Source organism: Rhipicephalus sanguineus, chromosome 7 (assembly GCF_013339695.2).
Source record: "Rhipicephalus sanguineus isolate Rsan-2018 chromosome 7, BIME_Rsan_1.4, whole genome shotgun sequence".
NCBI classification, from domain to species: Eukaryota; Metazoa; Arthropoda; class Arachnida; order Ixodida; family Ixodidae; genus Rhipicephalus; species Rhipicephalus sanguineus.
In genome coordinates this window covers 34,837,797-34,859,328 of record NC_051182.1, presented here as the reverse complement: position 1 = coordinate 34,859,328, position 21,532 = coordinate 34,837,797, and the positions used below count along the sequence as shown (strand labels likewise).

Sequence of the window (21,532 nt, the reverse complement as noted above, 5' to 3'; positions counted from 1 at the left end):
AAGAAGCTTCTCACTAAGTCCCCGTCGGCGTCTTGGCGTCCAGGCGCACATACGGTCACCGGGTTGGTATTCCATGTGGCGTCGTCGAAGATTATAGTGACGGCTGTCGACACTCTGCTGCTTCTTGATGCGCAGGCGGGCGAGCTGTCTAGCTTCTTCGGCACGTTGCAAATAAGCAGCGACGTCGAGTTTGTATTCGACGGTGGCTGTTAGCAGCATTGCGTCGAGCGTCGTTGCCGGCTCCTTCCGTAGACCAGCTTGTACGGCGTCATTTGCGTCCATCCCGATCTTCCGGAACGGCCGTCGAGGTGGCTCGATAGGCTGCAAAAATCCGGCTGGCCTAGTCGGTGGTGTCTTGCGTCGCTGACAGTCTCGGCAGGTCTTTACGTAGCGAGTGACGTCGGCGGCAAGGCGCGGCCAGTAGTACTTTTCCTGTATTCTTGCGAGCGTGCGAGAAACACACAGGTGTCCAGACGTCGGGTCGTCGTGCAGAGCCTGCAGGACCTCTGGTCGCAATGCTGAGGGCACCACGAGAAGGTAATCGGCTCGAAGCGGAGAGAAGTTCTTCCTTAGGAGAACACCGTTGCGCAAGAAAAACGACGTTAGTCCCCGCGTGAATACCTTCGGAACAACGATGGTTCTGCCCTCGAGGTATTTAACAAGGCCCCTGAGTTCTGGGTCCGGCGAAGTCGTCGGCACTTATGGTTCCCAAGAAGCAGTCATCCTCCTTGTCGTCCTGCGGCGGTGGGTCTACTGGGGCGCGAGACAGGCAGTCAGCGTCGGAGTGTTTTCTTCTAGACTTGTAAACGACGGTAATGTCGAATTCTTGAAGTCGGAGGCTTCACCATGCGAGGCGACCTGAAGCGTCCTTCAATTTAGCTAGCCAACACAATGCGTGGTGGTCACTCACAACTTTGAAAGGCCTGCCGTACAGGTAGGGGCGAAACTTGGATGTAGCCCAGATGATCTCTAGGCACTCCTTTTTTTGCCGTGGAATAGTTCGTTTCTGCCTTTCATAGCGACCGGCTAGCATAACGGATGACCCTTTCCTGCCCGTCAGTCTCCTGCACAAGGACGGCGCCTAGTCCTACGCTGCTTGCGTCGGTGTGGATTTCCGTATTGGTGCATTCGTCGAAAAGCGCTAGTATCGGAGGCATCTGAAGGCGTCGCTTCAGTTATTCAAGTACTTCGATTTGCGCCGTTTCCCACTTGAATGGCACGTCGGTCTTCGTGAGGTGAGTTAGCGGTTCGGCGATTCGTGAAAATTCCTTGACGAAGCGTCTGTAGTAGGCGCAAAACCCGAGAAAACGGCGCACGGCTTTCGCGTCGGTTGGCGACGGGAAGGCAGCGATGGCAGCTGTTTTCCGCGGGTCTGAGCGAACACCACCCTTGCTGTTCACGTGACCCAAAAACAATAGCACCTAGTATGCAAAGCGGCACTTTTCAGGTTTCAAGGTGAGGCCAGAGGTCTTGTTTGCTTCTAGTACAGCGTCTAGACACCGGAGGTGTTCGTCTCAGCTTGGGGCAAACACAATGACGTCGTCCAAGTACACAAGGCAAGTCTGTGACTTTATTCCAGCCAGCACGGTGTCCATAACGCGCTGGAACGTCGCAGGGGCCGAGCAAAGACCAAAGGGCATGGCCTTGAACTCGAAGAGACCGTCTGGTGTTATAAATGCAGTCTTCTCTCGGTCTCTCTCGTCGACTTCGATTTGCCAGTAGCTGGTCTTGAGGTCCATCGACGAAAAGTTCCTCGCATTGTACAGTCGATCTAGGGTGTCGTCTATCCGTGGGAGAGGGTAGACGTATTTCGTGATTTTGTTCAGGCGGTGATAATCGACCATGGTGTAAGAATATACTCAGGTGATGACACTTTTCCCCCAACGCATGGGAAACCGCAATCCACGCGCGTCCAGATAATGTTCGGGTTCTTATCAGATGATTTGCAGTTTCATCGGCGCCGTCTTGGAGGGCGCTACGAAAAGCGGGGCAGCCGTCTCCATAGCAACGCTCATGCTGCTGATAACGTGCATTTTTTTTGTGCCATTTTGTTGGATAATGTGCATCCGCCAAGCGGCGTCGAGGGGCGAAATCGAGAGAGCAACAGGAGAGGGCACGGCGAGCGCGGCGCACTCCGCCTCAAGCCACTAGATGGCGCACCGTTCAACGGACCGACGACCGAACATTTTCTGGCCGCTTAGGCGCGCGCAGTGTCAACACCTGAATATTCTTACACCGTGTAATCGACGCAGAAGCGTAGGGTTCCGTCCTTCTTCTTCACTAACTCCACGGGTGACGCCCACGGACTCTTCGATGGCTGGATGATGTCGTCGCGTAGCATTTCGTCGACTTGTTTCTTTATGGATTCGCGTTCTCGCGTCGAAACTCTGTACGGGCTCTGTCGGAGTGCCCTGGCACTTTCCTCTGTTATGATGCGATGTTTTACGACTGGGGTCTGGCGGATTCTTGACGACGACGAAAAGCAGACCTTGTATTTCAAGAGCGCGGTTTTGAGCTGTTCTTGCTTATGATTCGGAAGGCTAGGAACGACGTCGAAAGCTGGTTGAGGAGTTTGGTTCGTCGGTGTGGGCTCGGAAGAATCGGCGAGGGCGAAAGCATTGGTGGCTTGCACAATTTGTTCGATGTAGGCGGCCGTCGTGCCTTTGTTTACGTGCTTATAATCGTTGCTAACATTTGTGAGCATCACTGTTGCTTTCTCTCCCCGCAACTCTGCAATCCCTCTTGCGACGCAAATCTCGCGGTTAATCAACTGGTGCTGGTCGCCTTCAACGACGCCTTCCAGGTCCACTACTTTCTGAGTGCCGACGGAAATGATGACGCTGGAGCGAGGGGGGACGGTTACCTGGCCTTCCGGCACATTCAAGGCGTGCTTCCCTGGCGGCGTGTACGGCAGTAATGCGTTTTCTGCAGATAGTGTTGTCGACTTGGATCTGAGGTCGATGACTGCACCATGAAGGCCTAAAAAGTCCATACTAAGGATAATATCTCGGGAGTAATGCTGTAGGACTACGAAGCTTGCGGGATAAATCCGGTTGTTAATGGAGACCCTCGCTGTGCAGATTCCTGCCGGCGTTACTAGGTGACCTCCAGCTGTCCGGATTTCGGGGACTTCCCACGTGTTCTTGACTTTCTTCAACTTCATCGCGAACAGTCCACTGATGACAGAATAGTCGGCTCCAGTATCGACGAGAGCGGTGACGTTGTGGCCGTCGATGAGAACGTCGAGGTCACTAGTTCGTCGACTACCGTTTCGGTTTGGTCGCGGCGTCGGATCACGGCTACGTCGGTTTGTCCCGCTGCTTCGACGTTGCGTCGTCAGATCTTCTTCGGGCCATGAAGTTTTGACGTCAGGGCTTCTTTCGGCCTGCGGCGTGTTCTTAGATTTTGTTGCGGCGTTGTTGTTGGTGCCGGAGGATCTTCGTTATTTCGTCGTACAGCAACCCCACCTCCATCGGTTGCTGCCCTTAGTTTTCCAGATATGGGCTGGGTGGCCGGCCCCGGCTTGGGCCAGTGTATGGTCGGCGTTGGGGAGAGGCGTAGCGGCCAAGCGACGGCGATCGGGAAGGCCCTCGGGGGGTCCACTGCTCTCCTGCGAGATAGTCGGCGATGTCACGTGGCCGTTCACCCCGCTGTGGAAGCGGCGCATCGATGGCGAACCCACGCAGTCCCACCTGTCGCTACTGGCAGCGGCGGTAGCTGTGGCCGGCTTCTACGCAGTGGTAGCAGATTGGACGGTGGTCGGGGGCGTGCCAAATGTCGGCCTTTCTCGGAGCGTAGCGGTGACCGACAGGTGGGCGGTATGGCGTCGGCGGTGGCGACGGAACTGCGGTGGTGCAGCGTCCTGACGCGGGCGAGGCGAAGTGTTGCGTCGGACTGCAGCGGCGTAGCTGATCCCTTGTGGCTAAGGCTGCACTAGTTGAGGTGCTCCCAGGGATTGCTGTATTTCCTGGCGTATGACGTGCGTAATCGAATCTACTTGAGGCTGCGAGGACGGCAACAGTTTTCGCAGCTCCTCCTGCACGATCGCTCAGGTCATGTCTTGCAGGTCGTCGGATTGCAGCGCTTGAACCTCACCGTAGGTCGTTCTAGGAATCCGGCGGTTGTACTGCCTCGTACGCATTTGAAGCACCTTTTCGGTCGTAGTTGCCTCCGACACGAATTCCGCGACCGTCTTAGGTGAGTTACGAACAAGGCCGGCTAACAGTTCCTGCTTGACTCCTCGCTTTAGGAAGCGGACCTTTTTCTCCTTGGACATAGCGGGGTCAGCATGGCGAAAAAGGCGGACCATTTCTTCAGTGCACATGCCGATGTTCTCGTTCGGCAGCTGTTCACGAGTCTGTAGCAGAGTTTCGGCCCTTTCCTTCCGGACGACGCTCGTGAAGGTGTCCAGGAAAGCGGCGCGAAAAAGGTCCCAGGTAGCGAGCGTGGCCTCTTGGTTCTCGAACCATGTTCGAGCGGCGTCTTCCAAGGCGAAGTACACGTGCCGTAGCTTCTCGGGATCACTTCAGTTGTTGAAAAGAGCGACGTGGTCGTACCTTTCAAGCCAACTTTCCGGGTCTTCGAGCGGTGACCCGCGGAAGGTAGGTGGCTCCCTCGGTTGATGTAGCAGCAGAGGCGCAGGCGCCATGGGTCCTGTCGCCGTCGCTGATGTGGTGGTCATAATCGGGGTCTTCCTGGTCTTGTCGGGTAGAGGCCCGTACTCCGGTGGTAGACCTTGTTGCCTGCGGCTAGCTCGCTGGTCGTAGTTGGCTTCGATGTCTTCTCCGCGACGTGGGCTGGGTTCACGTCCTGACGGGGGCGTCCGGAAGATGGAAGAACAGCACCTCCACCAGATGTCACGTGGTCGTGACGTCGATGAAGACAGCAGCCAGCGTGTTCAAGCTGAAACTCTTTATTTGGCCGAACTTGTGGCCGGGAAATGAAAACTCAAACTACAGCAATACACGCTGTACACTGATAGCGGCAAACAGGGCGTCATCCGTCGATAAACTGACAAGAGGTGAAGCGTGTCGGCATTTGTACATGTGCCGTCGAATATTCTAGCGTTACCTGGCTGTCGCGCAAGCTCTAGAATAAGCTCGAGTGTTCGCGTCTTGTGCGCAATCTCAACAAAACGATCTACAGTAATCGCGAAGCTTGTCGAACAGTGAGGCGCGGTTTGCGCTGAGCGTTGCTGACAGGCTTTGTGGGCGAAAACCGAATGCAGCAAAAGTGATAATAAAAAACGCACTTGGCAATATACATATATATATGGGTCGTTCCATGCCAAGTGTAACAGACGTGGCGATCGCACATCGCCGATATTGCTGATAAAATTCGGGCCTTTTTCCTGTGTCACATGCGGTATTTGGCAAAACATTTTTGCTAGAAAAACATTTTGACGATCATGGCGCCCCCTCGAAGTTTGCTTGTATTTGTTAAACTGTGCCTAATAGAAAAATGTGTATAAAACCAATTTTTGTGTGTTGAGCTTCGAAACCACGCTTGCGCTATCGCAGAGGTTCTGTTTAGTTGTCCTATTCATAAATTCCTAAATTTTTGCGTTTCACTACAAGCTGCCTATCTTCACAAACTACAAATATCTTCAAAGTTCAGGATTTTTGCTTGAGCTACCTGTAACTCTCCCTAACCAATCTGAATAATAGTCTGAATTTCAGGAAAGTGTATTTTAGTACAGAAATGTTTAGGGGTAAAATATACTTCAAATCTTCCCGGAAAAAATGAGAAATTAAAGAAAATATGCGATATATATATATATATATATATATATATATATATATATATATATATATATATATATATATATAGTTGAAGAAATGAAGGAGCACACTTACGAAAATTGCATATTTTTAGTCATTTACGTTTCGGCCGTGGCACGGCCTTCGTCAGCACGGCCTTCTCATTCTGACGAAGGCCGTGCCACGGCCGAAACGTAAATGAGTAAAAATATGCAATTTTCGTAAGTGTGCTTCATTTCTTCAACTACATGTGCACCGGACCTTCAGAACTTTCTTTTGAATTATATATATATATATATATATATATATATATATATATATATATATATATATATATATATATATATATATATATATATAGAGAGAGAGAGAGAGAGAGAAGCCAAAAAGAAAAAAATTACACCATCTCCCGCTAAAGGGAACCATGTGTGGATGCGAAGCAGCGGGGAGCTGGAGATCGCGTACTTTATTGACAGCTTGTGCTGGCGGTAACGCTGACACGGGCGACGGCGTTGACGCTGGCGCTCGTCGCGGCGTTCCGCAAGAAAGAATGAGGCGCGCGCGCTCCGTCATTTTATGCCGCGGAACTACCATGGCGCCCCCAGCGGAGTATGCAGCTGTCGCACCACCTGTCCTGCGCGCCCGATCCGCAGACTAGAAGATTCCTAGAGGAGATAAAGGGCGGAGAACAGGATAGCGGGAGGGGACGCGCATGTGCTGTGGGGGTGTGGACGTGACGGGAGGGGATAGAGTGCGGAGCGTAGGAGAGGATAGAGAGAGGAGAGTGGAAGGGGACGCGCATCCGCAGTGGGGGGTGGGCGCCGGACGCGGGAGGGACGGATATAGCCCCCGCCATAAGTTGCTTCCCATCTAAAATAATTCAATAATTCAGAAAAATACTTTCCTAATTGCGGATTCGAGCGGGCGAACCCTCTCTCACCAGCGCGCGGTGACAAAAGGCTAGGCCACGGACGGTACGTTTCTCAGCATATTAACGGCGAGTTATTTAAACAACATTTACCGCTGACGGTAAGAGGATCTCGGGGGCATTTGAGCGTGTTCGCTGCATTACGAGCGAGATGGTGCGCAGGGCGCGTGCTTTACAGGGACACTAAAGAGCAAAACGATATTTCTCGCATTAGTAAAGTAGTCTTCCACGATACCAAAAACACCACGCTTTCTGCGCGAAGACGCTTAATAAGCGAGAAAACGCTCAAAAAGAAAATACAGGTGGCGACGCCACCTTGGAATTCCCGCACCATTTGCCGTGAGGTCACATATTTTTGACGGCGCCTGCTTGGGCCTACGTAGTTCCTAATCCGTTAAATCGAAGTACATTGTCCTCTGAGGGGGCCAGAGACTTGACATAACGAGTTTGTGGAAATTTCGTCAAGCCAGTGGCGCCAAAATACGTTAAATGCTCTTTGAAGTATTTTACGTCACGAATTACAAAGTTCGGCGCGAAATTTAAAAATGAAACTTTGAACTTGGTTTTCACCTCTAATAATAAACTTATGGTGGCGAAATAAACTGCACTAGAGTTCTCCGAGCACACTTTATCAATCTAAACCAATTCATTGTTTCTCTTTAGTGTCCCTTTAAAGGTTGGCTCGTTGCGATGAGCGCGCTTTGTTAAGACCTGTACTTTGCTCTATACATGGCGCAGTCGCCCTCGCGCTCCCGTTTATCTCGTGATGGGGGCAGTTTCTTAGTGTTATGCTTTCACCGGAAAGCTTGCATTGAAATTACAGAGTGCACAAATGTCACTTCGCTCGCTTTCGTGCGCTTCGCTGGCTTCGTTTGCGTAAGGAGCGCGCTGCTCAAACAGAGAAGTGGAAACTGTGGCAGCTGTTCGCGCTCGTCCTGCGTACACCTGGGCGTTCTTTTCGTGCGTCCTTCTTTGTGTTTGAGTGCTTCAAGTGTCAAGCTGTGAATGTTGTTAGTTCGCGCTCGTCCAGTGTGTGTTCTTTTCGTGCATCCTTTGTGCTTGAGCAGCGCACTGCACGTTTCGAGCTGCTTGCCGGTCTTCGAGTGACATTGCACTTTGTTGCTATCGCATTCATTGCTTCGACCTTGTGGCGAAACTGTGACTATTTTTTATCAGTTCAGAGCTAAGAGAGACGATTCACATGTGATTGCCAACTCGACTACTTAGAATAAAATTATGGCTGCCGTTGGTTGAGGCACTGACGTGGAATTCGAAAAACGACTTCTTGACGGAAAAAAAATTGGGGCAGATACGCACTAGTGCTGTGAAGACTACGTGACAACAGAGCTGGTGCCTTTTCTTTCACTTTTCTCTCATCCTCACCCTAACTAGCGCTTCTCACCCCCTTGCTCTACTGTAGTATACATGGCCATGCTATGGTTTACCCCCCCCCCCCCTTTCCTCACCAACACTTCCCTTTCCACCCCTTTGCCATACTTATAACAGAAGGTTATACTATGCTGTCTGTCTCGCTCTCTTTTTTCTGTCCCTTTCTTTCTTTCTTTCTTTTTCTGTCCCTTTCTCTCTCTCTCTCCTCTCTCTCTCTCTCTCTCTCTCTCTCTCTCTCTCTCTATATATATATATATATATATATATATATATATATATATATATATATATATATATATATATATATATATATTGTTAAGCGGTTTATTGGACGGGACTCGGCGATAATTCGCTATGGCGACAGTCCAGGCCAAAGCACGGGCTCCGAGAGCGAGCGGCGTTTACAAGAGGACGACCCACTAGGAGCCGCTGGAGAACGCAACCGTTTAACAGTACTAATTGCTTCGCCACAATTACCCCGGGTACGAAAAGGGAGCCGTCCGGCGACCTAACAGCTCGTCACTATGAGTGGGTCATAGTAGGCCTTGAGGCGCTCCACGTTGACTATGTCGCGCCCTCGACGGCGCATGTCCGAAGCTGGTTCGGTGGGTTCGATCAAGTAGTTGACCGGGGATGTGTGCTCGACGACCCGGTATGGGCCTTCGTATTTCGGCAGCAGTTTTGAAGAGAGGCCACTTGCAGTGGTAGGGACCGAGAGCCATACGAGCGCTCCAGGGAGGAACGTGGGCTCAGAAGTGGTGGTGCCGTCGCGAATGCTCTTCTGCAGCTCTTGTTCCTGCGTCGTAAATGTCTTGGCAAGTACGCGACACTCTTCAGCAAGCCTGGCTGTGTCAGAAATAGGCGCACACTCAGATGGATCCGGCTTGTATGGAAGTATCGTGTCGATGGTGTGCGACGGGTGCCTTCCGTACAGTAAGAAAAAGGGTGAAAAACCAGTTGTGCTCTGAGGGGCGGTGTTATAGGCGTAGGTGACGAAGGGCAGAATGGCATCCCAATTGGTGTGATCAGCGGCGACGTACATTGACAGCATGTCGCCGAGCGTGCGGTTAAAGCGTTCAGTTAGGCCATTCGTCTGCGGGTGGTAAGCAGTAGTTTTGCGGTGAACAGCATGGGACTCTTTCAGAATGGCTTCCACGACTTCCGATAAGAAGACACGGCCTCGATCGCTGAGAAGCTCTTGGGGTGGACCGTGACGCAGTATGAATCTGTGTAGTAGGAAGGAGGCAACATCGCGCGCTGTAGCCGCTGGGAGGGCGGCGGTTTCGGCGTATCGCGTTAGATGGTCAACAGCGACGATGGCCCAGCGGTTACCAGCCGAAGTCAGAGGAAGGGGTCCATACAAATCGATGCCCACGCGCCCAAACGGACGGTTAGCGCAAGGTAATGGTTGTAGGCCTGCTGGCGACACGTGCGTTGCAGGTTTTCGGCGTTGGCAATTGAGGCAGGAGCGAACGAAGTTCTGCACGTAGCGGTACATCCCACGCCAGAAGTATCGTTGTCGTATGCGGTGGTAAGTTTTGGATACCCCCGAGTGCGCGCATTGCGGGTCAGAGTGGAAGGCTTCGCATATTTCAGAACGCAGACTGCGGGGTATTACTAGTAGCCACTGGCGGCCGTCGGCGTTGTAATTGCGTCGGTGCAGGAGGTCGTCACGAACGGCGAAATGGTGGGCTTGACGACGAAACGCGCGAGAGGATGGTGTTGCCGACGGATCAGTGAGCAAGTCGATCAGCGAGGTGATCCATTTATCCTTGCGCTGTTCGGTAGCGATGGTGTGAACGTTGATTGAAGCAACAGCCATGTGAGATACTGAGCAGGGGCCATTGTCGTCAGCAGGCCTCAGTACGTTCAACAGCCGTCAACCACTCTTCTCCCTCCCCTCCGTCGAGCGATTGAGCAGGAAATCGCGGAGGTCATGCCTGAGTACCAATTGCTTCGCCACAATATATATATATATATATATATATATATATATATATATATATATATATAGAGAGAGAGAGAGAGAGAGAGAGAGAGAGAGAGAGAGCCTGTGTGTCTTCAGCCTTAAAAACACCAACCAACACAATCTTAAGGTGCCCAGTGACCTCGAGCGCCATTTTTTTTCGGACTATCGGTCCTAACAGCTAAAATTCCAAAAGCAAGCTTCCACATTGAACACCTGTGCTTCGTGTTAAAAGTTATTGTTAGACATTTTATTATGCCTGATTGTCTCGTTGCTGAAATCGCTAATGTTATGCTGACAATTGCGTTTTTTTTACTCTGGGACATTTTTTCATTTGAATTTTTATAAAACATCAATACAAAGATAACAAGGATATTAGGTACAGTACACGCTTTGTTTTATGGTGTTTCGTTTCGGCATGCTTAATTCAAACCTCTTTATTCTGCCTGCCCACTGATTTACCTGGTCATTGAAACGAAGCTATCACAACCAGCATCCCCTTCATGGTAAGTACTGTTGCATGTAACTAGAGACAAATTATTGCTTTGCGAATTCTTTAGGCATAAATGATGGCAGCACGTTGGCCACTGCTCCTGATGCCCCTGACATGCTTCTGGCTCATTCGCTTTGCACACTCAGTCAGAGGCTTGTAAGACATCTGGTTCTTGATAGTCAAGGCACCACGCAATCGCGGCCTACGCTCTTTGCTTCGAACTCGAACGCCATCGAGTCACATCTGTGGTAGTGAAAACGGAAACCGTATCGGCTATAGGTTATTGGTGATGCTTCAGGGCTGAAAACCAGGTAGGGAGGAGGCAGGCGAAGAACTATATTATGATCCGGAGGCGGTGCTCGAGCCCCCTTAGTGGGGTCGAGCACCACCTGCCTTATGCACGATACTGCCTTATGCGAATTCTGAGTGCAGCTTCGTGTTGTGTCAAGGCCAACAGTGTTTGAAGCTTTGGCTTTCCACAAGGTATCCACTACGCCTTAAATCAGAATTTTTGTGATGTAGGACAACACCCACTACGCCATTATTCTTCTTTCTGTGGATAAGCAAGGTGTCCGCTATACATCTGTAAGGTACTTTGTGCTTGCTCTTTGTTGATGCTACACGTGACTGATCACGATGAAGAATTCTGGCTGAGCACTCTGCAGTCGGTGGGAAGCATTGAACCACACACTCGTTGCGCAATGAGCATCGTGTGATGACTGGTTGTTATTTTACTCTTCTGCCACGCTATGTTACATAGGTTAACGCGATTCTTTGCTCGACATAACGCTTGTATAAGGTCGCTTTGGAAATGTGTTTAAAGCACCAGTGTTGCTCTGTAGTAGAATACTCGAGTGCCACGGGGAGTGCCCGGTAAAAAACTCCATTCTGTCCTGGATATTTTTTCGTCATGTTATTTTTTCATGTCTATCGGTAACGCCACTGACGGCAACGGTGACGGCGACGCCGATCAACGCAGGATTGGGCACCTAAGATCTGCGCTCTAAAAGATAGAAAGATAGAGAAAAAAATTATCATGGGCCAGCACGCGATATTTTCTTCCTCTTAATCTCTCGTTCGCTCCCAGAATATGTGCGCCCATTTGTCCGGCGTGAAGATAGCAGGCCAGAAAACGAATACAGAGAGAAAGAAATAGATATAGAGAAAAACAAAATGAAAGCTGAAAGAAAAAGATTGAAAGAGAGATAATCAATGAGACAGAGAAAGAAAGAGAGAAAAAAAGAGGAAGAAAGAGGGGAAAAGAGGGAAGGTGGGCGAAGGAGTACAGAGAGAGAGAAAGAGAAAAAGACCGAAAAAAGTAAAAATAAGATGGAAAGACACAGGAACAACTAGAGAGAGAAAGAGAAACAAATAAACATAGACAAAAAATATAGATAAAAGAGAGACAGCAAGCATAGCTGTATATATAAAAGTATAGCAAGTGGTGGTAAAGGAAAGTGAGGGGGAGGGGGAGAGAAAGGAGGAGGCCAACGCCACCAACTCCGCCACTTCCTAAGTCTTTGCACCTCTATTATGTTTGCCCCAGCTTTTTTTAATAAAAAGCCTTTGGCATTTAGGATGCTACCATTTTTCACATGAACACTTCGTGGAGGTATGAAGACTTTTCTGCAGATAAAATAACATTAACACGAAGAAATAATAAGAATGCGTTTATTAACTTTTAATTATTCACTTGAAGGCAGTTACTTATATTGAAAAGCTGTAGTGCGCACAATATCTGCCATAGCCATTTTTTATAAATAATAAACGGTCCACTTGATTTTGATATCTTCTTCGAACTTCAAAGGGGATATCGGCGCAGAGGAAGCGTGACCTTTCTGTCAAGTTGGATAGGAGCTACCCGTGACAAGGAAGTGACGCAATTTGTGTCAAGGCGCGATGAAGCGGAATCTAATCTGGTCAGGAAAATTATCAAGCATTCTCAAATACACCAGTAGACAGCATAATGTTTACGCGAGATGTGTGGTGCTTATCTGCTTCGTTGATAAATTATAAAAAGTCGCGAAAAAAATTGGACCATTTCCCCGAAGGGAACGCTGATGGGATGCGAAGCAGCAGCGTTGCGCACGGGTGGCGTCACGGGATGAACAGCGCTAACGCGGGTGCTGCGGTGAGCGCTGGAAGATTCGTTTGAAGCGAAACTCGGTGTAGCGTTTACTGGTGTAAACGTTTGTTTGAAACGCAGACACGGGAGGAGAGCGGGCGTTGGAGCCGGCAACTGCGGGCGCTCCGGCGCGTGAGGGAGAGAGTGACGTACGCGCGCACCTGCGAGGGAAGCGTGCGAGGGGAGCGTGACGTCAACGCCCAGCTGCGGCGTGACCTACTTGGCACCGCTGCAGCACCTGCGCCGAGGGAAGCGCGTGGCCTCGCGTTTGTGCGGACGGACGGACAGCGTTACACAGGCTAGTGAAAGAGCTGCTTCGTATCTAAAATATTTCACCTGTCTGCAAGAAGAAGCGCCCAATGGCTACCCCTGAGGTTTATGCTTCACAGAGAAAGAAAAGGCTGATATTGCGGTTTAGTGGAACACAGCCCGAAAAAAACACATAAGCACCAGACACCACAGGCACGGGTAGGCGATTTGCTGGCGCAAGTGCGATCACTTGACACTTTACATTAAAAACAACTTCCGCGACGCGTCTTTGTTCGAATTTTGTTGACCCGCCATAGTGGTCTAGTAGTTATGGTCCTCGACTGCTGACTCGAAGTTCACAGTATCGAATGCTGGCCTCGGCGGCCACATTTTCGATGGAGGCGAAAATTTGTGAGGCCCATGTAGCCTACTTAGATTTAGGTGCATGTTAAAGAACCCCACGTGGTCTAAATTTCTGAAGCCCTCCACCATGGCGTCCCTCATAGTCATATCGTGATTTTGCGACGTTCGACCCACATTATTATAGAATTTCGTCGCTTCCTTGACTCCGGAAACTGCGGCTTGATGTAACACAGTGGTTCCGTTTTAAATGCGAAGCATTTCTTAGCGAACTTCTGCGACTTTGAGCGTATCTATCTATCTATCTATCTATCTATCTATCTATCTATCTATCTATCTATCTATCTATCTATCTATCTATCTATCTATCTATCTATCTATCTATCTATCTATCTAGCCGCCTACGACTGTGTGCTCTCCTGCTCGTTTCGTTAATCGAATGTACACCAAAATTGGTATGAAAAAACATGACTGTATGAGGAACACGAATGACGAGTCATAACATGAAAATCATGACATGCATGTCATGAACGACATGATATACATGCCACAGTCTTGGTGCTCTTACGACCGTTTCGGTAACTTGATATATAGCAAAATTGATACGGCGTGACAAGAGTGTATGACGAACACGAATGACGAGTCATAACATGAAAATCATGACATGCATGTCATGAACGACATGATATACATGCCACAGTCTTGGGTCTCTTACGACCGTTTCGTTAATTTGATATATACCAAAATTGATACGGCGTGACAAGAGTGCATGACGAGCATAACTGACAGGTCCTTACGTGCAAATCATGACACGCATGCAGGGATGCAACAGCCTAAAGAGGATTTGGAGCAATTTTCGGAGCAGCAAAATATTGCTTTTGGAGCACAAAAATTTAAATTTGGAGCAGATTAAGAAAAAAACCTGAAATCGTGTTTTGAAATCCCGAATTTGGAGCAGTATAACAAAGAAGGCTTACTTTTAGAAAGAAAACAAAAATACGCACAAACCACTCAACATCAGTTAACTCGTGCACAGTGCCCGTGAACACTCCTATTTCAATAAAAGCAGTGTGTTGTGCCACCCCACAGTGCGAACAATGACTAAGTCCACATTAGCAGTTGCAGTGCCTGTCGAATTATTTGACAAGCTCTGGAAAAATGCCAATGTGGACCTGTGCACCTGGCAATACCGAAATTCGGGAGATTCGTAAAGCAGGAGCAAGTGGGGGTGGCGAGAAAGGAAAACTGGCGTAAGTTTTTGTCTACTGTTTCTCAAAGCCGCAGAAACACCATACACAGAAGCTCCAAATAATTGACAATAATTTTTAGACGTCAGCGATCATACTAGTACTCGTAATTAGACGGCGCGTGCACGAATGAGTAATTAAGGAACAAAATATGCCGTGTGCGTGACAGCTGGTTAAATAGCCCCTTCTAAACCTTAGTAAACTGTTCTGCAGGACACCAGTGTACTGCGGCAAAGGAGGCTTAAAAAGCGTTCTGAAGGCAATAAAACAAGCATAAGGAAATTTGAGAACCACTGACCTTTTTCATTGCGATAGCAATTATATCTACACTCTCAGTGGGTTTTTGCCGTCATGTCACGTATAAAGTCCAAATTGATAACATCCCCCGCGCATAGCATATTCTACCACGGGTAAAAGCGTGCGAGTGCGGGCGACGAACGCGGCTGAAGCAGAGATCAAACGAGCCGGCCCATTTCCCTCGCTCGGAGGGCGCTTGCAATAACACCAATCCGCTCAGGTCTGCCATCGAAGCAGAGAGGAAACGCCCCGCCCGTCTTGAATGAGCGTGAAAAGACGCCACGGGTAGGGGTCGCTCGAGCAGCAACTTTGAACTTTGATTCTCAGGGCGTGGTCGCGATCACTATCTCGGCAGCCATCAGCAGGCGGATCGTATACCCTTCTATGTGCTGCTTTCTCAATGCGAAGACACTGCAGAAGGAGCATCTTTCCCAGGAGCGGCCGTATTCTCTTGCACCAACGTTTTATAGAGTTACGTGAGATCGGATACAAAAGTTTGCTGCCAGCCTCACTTTGTATAACATTACAATTTGTTGCTATCGCATTCATTATTTCGTCCGTGCGGTGAAACTGGGACTCTTTTCTTTCACGGAGGGGAGGGGGGGGTTAGGGCTAAGGTCAGCGCGTCTGTATTGATGATGCCCAAACTGCAGATCACCAACGCGGCTTCCATTTCTCGCTAAAATGCGCATTGAGAAAATACCGAAGCTGGTCTGGCATTTTGGCGCTGCGAGGCGCACTTTCAACAAATTTCACGATTTGGCTCAGCCTGGCGCAAAAATAACGAATTGTATCAAATTGGCGCAATTGGCGCAGCTGTTGCATCCCTGCGCATGTCATATACAGCATGATATGCATGCCACGCTCATGGTACGCTCGCGGCCGTTTCGCTAGCTTGATATATACCAAAATTGGTATCTTGCGACATGACTGTATGACGAACATAAATAACACGAGTTACAATGGCGCCCAACTTGGGGCACCATCATGATGGGATTCTTGAGAATGAGCAAGAGACACGAGTACGTTGCGTCGAAGACAGTAACGTTCTCCAGAAAAAGGCGAGGCTGTTTTCTGTTTTTTTTTCGCTTTATGGAGAAACTCACGAACATAACACACAAATCGAACACTACTAGTAAGACGACACTTTACAACTTATGAAACCAAAGAAGACATATGAACAAGTTTAGTCCTAGCGTGAATGAAACAGTCTCACCGGTGAGTTCTATGCGCCGACGCGGGACACGTCGACGTGGAAGATCTGTCAGCACGGGACTGCCGTTGTCGTCGGAGTTCGGTGAAAAGCAGGGCACCGCTCACGTGGATGCCTCGACGGAGATGGCGTGGAACAAAGACCGTGGACGCCCAAGTCACGCAGTCTTCTACTCGAACGTGTGGGCAAGGGACCACGACCAAACACTCCGGCCTACACTTGACGGTGTTACTGGTGGCTGCGGCAGCTCCCGGCTGGCTCCATGGACTCGCCGTCGAAGTTGAGGCCAAAGTGAAGCAGGCCATTCCGATCCTTGATATCTGCCAGGCACTCGGGACTGCACCCGACCGTGACGCTGACGACCAGCCTCCACGTTCCTTCCGCTCGATCGAACACCGCCGTCGCAGCTGCCTCGCACACCACGCGCACGCTTCTCCCGCCCACCTTCAGCTACGTCATTCGGCCCGCCAACTCTTTTCCACTCGTGGCCTCGTGGCACAACCCATCGTCATCTTCGTCTTCGCGCAAGTTTTGCCGCTGCGCTTCTTCCCGTGTCGCTCTGTCCATGTCGGCTCCGTCACACCACACACAATATTCGCGCACTTACAATATTCACGCACTCCTCGCATCACACCCTGACAACTGACCGCTCTGCTATCACTGCGGGGAAGCCGGCCACACCTACCGCTGCTGCCAGTACCGCCAGATGGGCCTACGTGGCTTTACCGTCAACGCACCACCTCCACAGCGTGGTGAGCTGCCATGCGACATTGCCGACTACTTGGCCACCACTGAATGGGCATCTCGACGTATGTCGCGTTCGCCGTCGCCTGCACGCTACCGGACCCCTCAGCGATGACAGCAGTACAGCGGCCCTAACCGTGGGGCCGTTCCACAAGCCCATATCCGGAGAACTAAGGGCAGCAACCGATGGAGGTGCGGTTTCTGTACGACGAACTACCGAAGATCCTCCGCCGATGACGACGACGCCACAACGACACGTTCAGAACACGACGCGAACAAGACAGAGTCCTGACTACGAAACCTTGCGCACCGAAGACGATCTCACGACGCGACATGGAAGCAGCGGAACAAACCGACGCAGCCGTGATCCGACGCCACGACCTAACGGCAACGCAAGACGACGAGCTCGACGTTCTTATTAATGTCCACGGCGCCACAGCTCTCGTCGATACTGCAGCCGACTATTCCGTCGTCAGTGGGTCCTTTGCCGCGAAGTTGAATAAAGTTAAGACTGCTTGGGAATAGAGCTGTGCATGGGCCGTATTTCCGAGCCCGAGCCCGGCCAGGGCCCGCTGACTTTGTCGAAGGCCCGCCCGAGCCCGACGGCAAAGGGCTGCGAGCCCGCCCGGCCCGGCCCGACGCAGGAGAACACAATCCCGGGCCCGGCCCGGCCCGGCTTTTTGAAGGTTCGCTGCGAAAACAATCAGCGACGTGCTAAGCACATCATGCTGTACACCAACAAATAACGTAATACTTATGCACGTGCATATAAAAAATACTGCGAGACAACGGTAAACGTTTTACGTACCAACATGCAACAAATATTCTATTTGCATTGCATACCTGCTACAGCGCGGCACTTTTGCTATACAAGTAGACGGCCTCATGCCAGCAACAATGGAGTTCGCTCGCCAAAGCCGTCACGTGTATGGGGTATGCCCATGCAAGCGTCACCTTGCACGAAGGCGATCTACGTCGGGTCGCTCGTCGCTGTCGCGTGCATTTTCACTCATATGGGATTTGGCCTTAAATCTAAGGCGAACTGTCGCGTGCCGCCGTCACTAGCTCAGGTGGTGTTACTTCTCTGTTTTTCAGAGTGCAACAGAGGCAGTGCTTTATCTGCTTCCCTTTTGTTTAAAGTAGCGAATGGAAAGGAAAAGTGGTAAAGGGCGGTCGATGAAAAGGCGCTGTATGCGTGCTGGAAAACAATTCCCGCTCATTTTCTATATTTCGGGCTTGAGTCGGGCTTTGCGCCGGGCCCGAGCCCGGCCCGATAAAACTCCAAGTAGCCCGAGCCCGGCCCGGGCCGGAGGTGAAAATACGTCGGCCCGCCCGAGCCCGGCCCTCGGGCCGGGTCGGGCTCGGGCTTTCGGGCTACCCGGAGCCCGTGCACACCTCTACTTGGGAATTCGCCGAAATCCGTACTGCGGGAGCCCGTCTAATAACGCCGTCTGGAGTCTGCACAGCAAGAGTCACACTCAATAGCGAGTAATAGTAAGCGGGAAATGTTTACGTTAGCGTTAGCATTAGCGTGCGTCTCAACGCTAACGCTAAAACGCTACGCGCTGCGTGCCAACTGGTGGTCTTTTAATACAGCGGAAGGCATTCCCGCTAACGCTAACGCAAGCACATACTGCGCCAACTAGACATAAAAACGCTAAATGCAATGTAGAATTCACAGAAGCGCCACTAGGTTGAGCTGATCCAGAGTCACCGTTGTTGCACCTCCATGTCGTGTTTGCAGAAGTGTAGAGTTCTGACGACCAGAAACGCACCGGTTCCTATCGACATGCCGCGTTCCAGAATTCATGCATTGCCGAGAAAAATTATGAAAGGAACATAATCTTGACATGTCTTGGCTTGACTTGTGGTCGTACCTTGGAAAGAGGCGACTGAAGACAGCGTCGCCATCTCTGCGCGTCTCCAGACCTTGTAAATCAATTTTGTTAAGCCTTCTGCACCGCGAATCCACGTTGTATCTCAGAAACTGAGCTATTTTATCGGCAGCGCATGGTTGGCGAAGACTCATTACTCAAATGTAAATCCATTACGAACATTATTTGAGAATAAATGAGTTTATTAATTCAAGACGACGACTAGAAAGATTCGAAGTGGACGGCTCTCGCTTCAACAGGCACCGCCATCTTGCCCTACGTACAGTATCTCTTGCGTGCGTTAGCGTTGAACGCTATATTCCAGAAATATCGTTCGCACGTAAGAGCTCGGGCTACGTGTACGTTCTGCTCATGCGCAGTTAGGAGCACGCAATGCTAACGCTAACCATACATCCTTGCGTTTGCTGTTTTCCGCTATACTAAAACTCCCTAATAGGCAGTTGTAGAATAGTGTACGCTAAGTCAGCGTTAGCGTTTGCGGCCCGCTATTTCCGTCACTTAACGGGCGCCCACAGGCGGTTAGCGTACGACGCATGCGCAGTTGGGCGAAAGGCCACCGCAAAGCTTTGCGTACGCTATTCTAAAACTGCCTATTAATCGCACGTATCCTGCGAGCAGTGCTGGAAAGTATCGAAGATACATGTATCTTAGATACTATCTTAGATACTCTTTGAATATCTTGTATCTGTATCGCGATACCACTCACAAGACAAGTATCTGTATCTGTATTTCCGATACATTCGATAACGTATCGTGTATCTTAAGATACAAGATACTGCTATCACAACACAACAGTGCGAAACAATAATCGCTGGCCAAGCCCAGCTGCTCAAGCTGGTGCTGGCGCCACTATGCCATCTGAATAAAATTAAAAGCAGTGATGAAATTTTCTTTCTGCCAGTACCCTCCAGTGAGGGCAGAATATAAGGTCTGCGCGTCCCTTATTGGTGGAGCAGAGCCACGTGGCAGCGCTCACGCAGTCTCGACAGAAACAAGCGCGCGGAAGTTTACGCCCATCTCACGTACCTACTGTTTTCTCAATCTTTTTTTCCTTTTTATTTGCGCCAATGCCATGACACTTGCTCTTAACCACTGTCCTACGCCGCGTACTCCAATGCGTGCGGCGTCTATCGCGCAAATTCTGGTGTTGATATAGTGCCCTTATTGAAGATTCTCTTGCGTCTTGCTTTGTAACGAAATCTGACGCCTGCAAGGATGGGGTTGCTTTGCGTCTCGTGGCTTTTAAATATCAGCGATTGGAAGGATCTCGGGGATGTATGTTTGACCTACATGCAATGAATTAAGTTACATGCAAATAAGATTCTAACAACTTTAGCACCACTGATAGTGATGCTAAATATAATAGAGCGAAGATATCTTGGCCTACCGTATTTTTTCTTCCCGCCGTCTTCATTCAAAGGATTTATGAAATCATAATTTGAATGTTAGCAGAAGTGCTTTATTATCTGTCCTTTTACATCCCATATATTAGCTAGGTCTCTGTACTGTTTTTTACGGTCTGGTCACTGCAGTATATCTTTTGTAACGGGCTATCAAAATAAGATCTCTGCTTAATTTTTCTGACTGTCTGCGCTATTTCTACTACTGCTTACACATTCACACGTTGCCAAGGCGATTTTGAAAACATATATAATCATGTGGACGCGCCTTGAGTATACATTACAAAACATTCTGCTTACCGCTTAGTAAAATAGCGAAATTGAGTTAGCGTTATGGAAGAGGAAATTATTAGGAGCCATCTTAAAGATGTTAGGAAGGGGGTTCGAGAAACGCTGTTATACCGAATGCTCTGTTTTAAATGCAAAACATTTCTTAGCGAACCTCGCTTTTCTATCTACGTATCTATTGTCACGTGGTCGTGACGTCGACGAAGGCAGCAGTCAGCAAGTCGAGATGAAACTCTTTATTAGGCCGAACTTGTGGCCGAGAAACTGAAAGCTACAGCAATACACTGATAGCGGCGGACAGAGCGTCGACCGTCGATCAACTGACAAGCGGTCAAGCGCGTCGGCTTTTATACAGGCGCTATGGAACTTTCCAGCAATATCGCTGGTGGCGGCGTTATCTCTCGACAAAGCTGGAACAATCGCGTGCGACACGCAATCTTAACAAAACGATCTACTAAAATCGTGAAGCTTCTAAAACACTGCTTCACGGCCAGCGTCGAGCGTTGATAACCGTCCTTGCTGGTCAAACTCGAACACATCAAAATAAAAGAAGAAGCGGGCGTGGCACTATCTATCTGTCTATCTAGCCGCCTACGTCTGGACGCTCTCCCGTGGTCTCCGTAAGTCGGAATATACCAAAATATGCATAGCATAGGATGAGTGTATGACGAACACGATTCACTGTTGATTACATGAATATCGCAAAACAACTGTCGCGTACGTCATGAAACCCTTTCCCTCAGTCATGTGCGGCACATACCCGCATACTAGAGTTCATGTTATGCGGGTATGCGCCACAGGTGTTAACAGAGTCACAATCAACGCAGTAACCGCGAGCATACAGATTGACACGAAAGGAAAGTTATAATAATAATAATCATTGGGGTTTTACGTCCCAAAACCACGATATCATTACGAGAGACGCCATATTAAAAGGCTCCGGAAATTTCGACCATCTGGTGTCTTAAACGTGCACTGACATCGCACTGCACACGAGCCTCTAGCATTTCGCCTCCATCGAAATGCGACTGTAGCGGCCGGGACCGAACCCGCGACCTTCATGTCAGCAGCCGAGCACCGTAACCACTACACCACAGCGGCCGACGCAATGAAAGTTAGGAATCTGAAGACAGAACACCCCTGGAGACGCTCGGCTAACATCCACTCGTCCACAACGTC

The 21,532-nt window shown here is 49.7% G+C and overlaps 1 protein-coding gene across 6 annotated transcripts in view; it reads left to right on the top strand.

Annotated features, from left to right (window-relative positions):
* The window catches only part of LOC119399394 (uncharacterized), a 137,337-nt gene that overhangs the window by 43,763 nt on the left and 72,042 nt on the right, over window positions 1-21,532 (top strand). For 4 of the 6 annotated variants that reach the window (XM_049417680.1, XM_037666209.2, XM_037666208.2 and 1 more), the window contains exon 3: window positions 10,523-10,548. The exons of the other annotated variants lie outside the window; for them this stretch is intronic. In XM_049417680.1, the coding sequence (XP_049273637.1) occupies window positions 10,523-10,548 (26 nt within the window). The remainder of the gene's footprint in view (window positions 1-10,522; window positions 10,549-21,532) is intronic. 6 annotated transcript variants of the gene reach the window in all.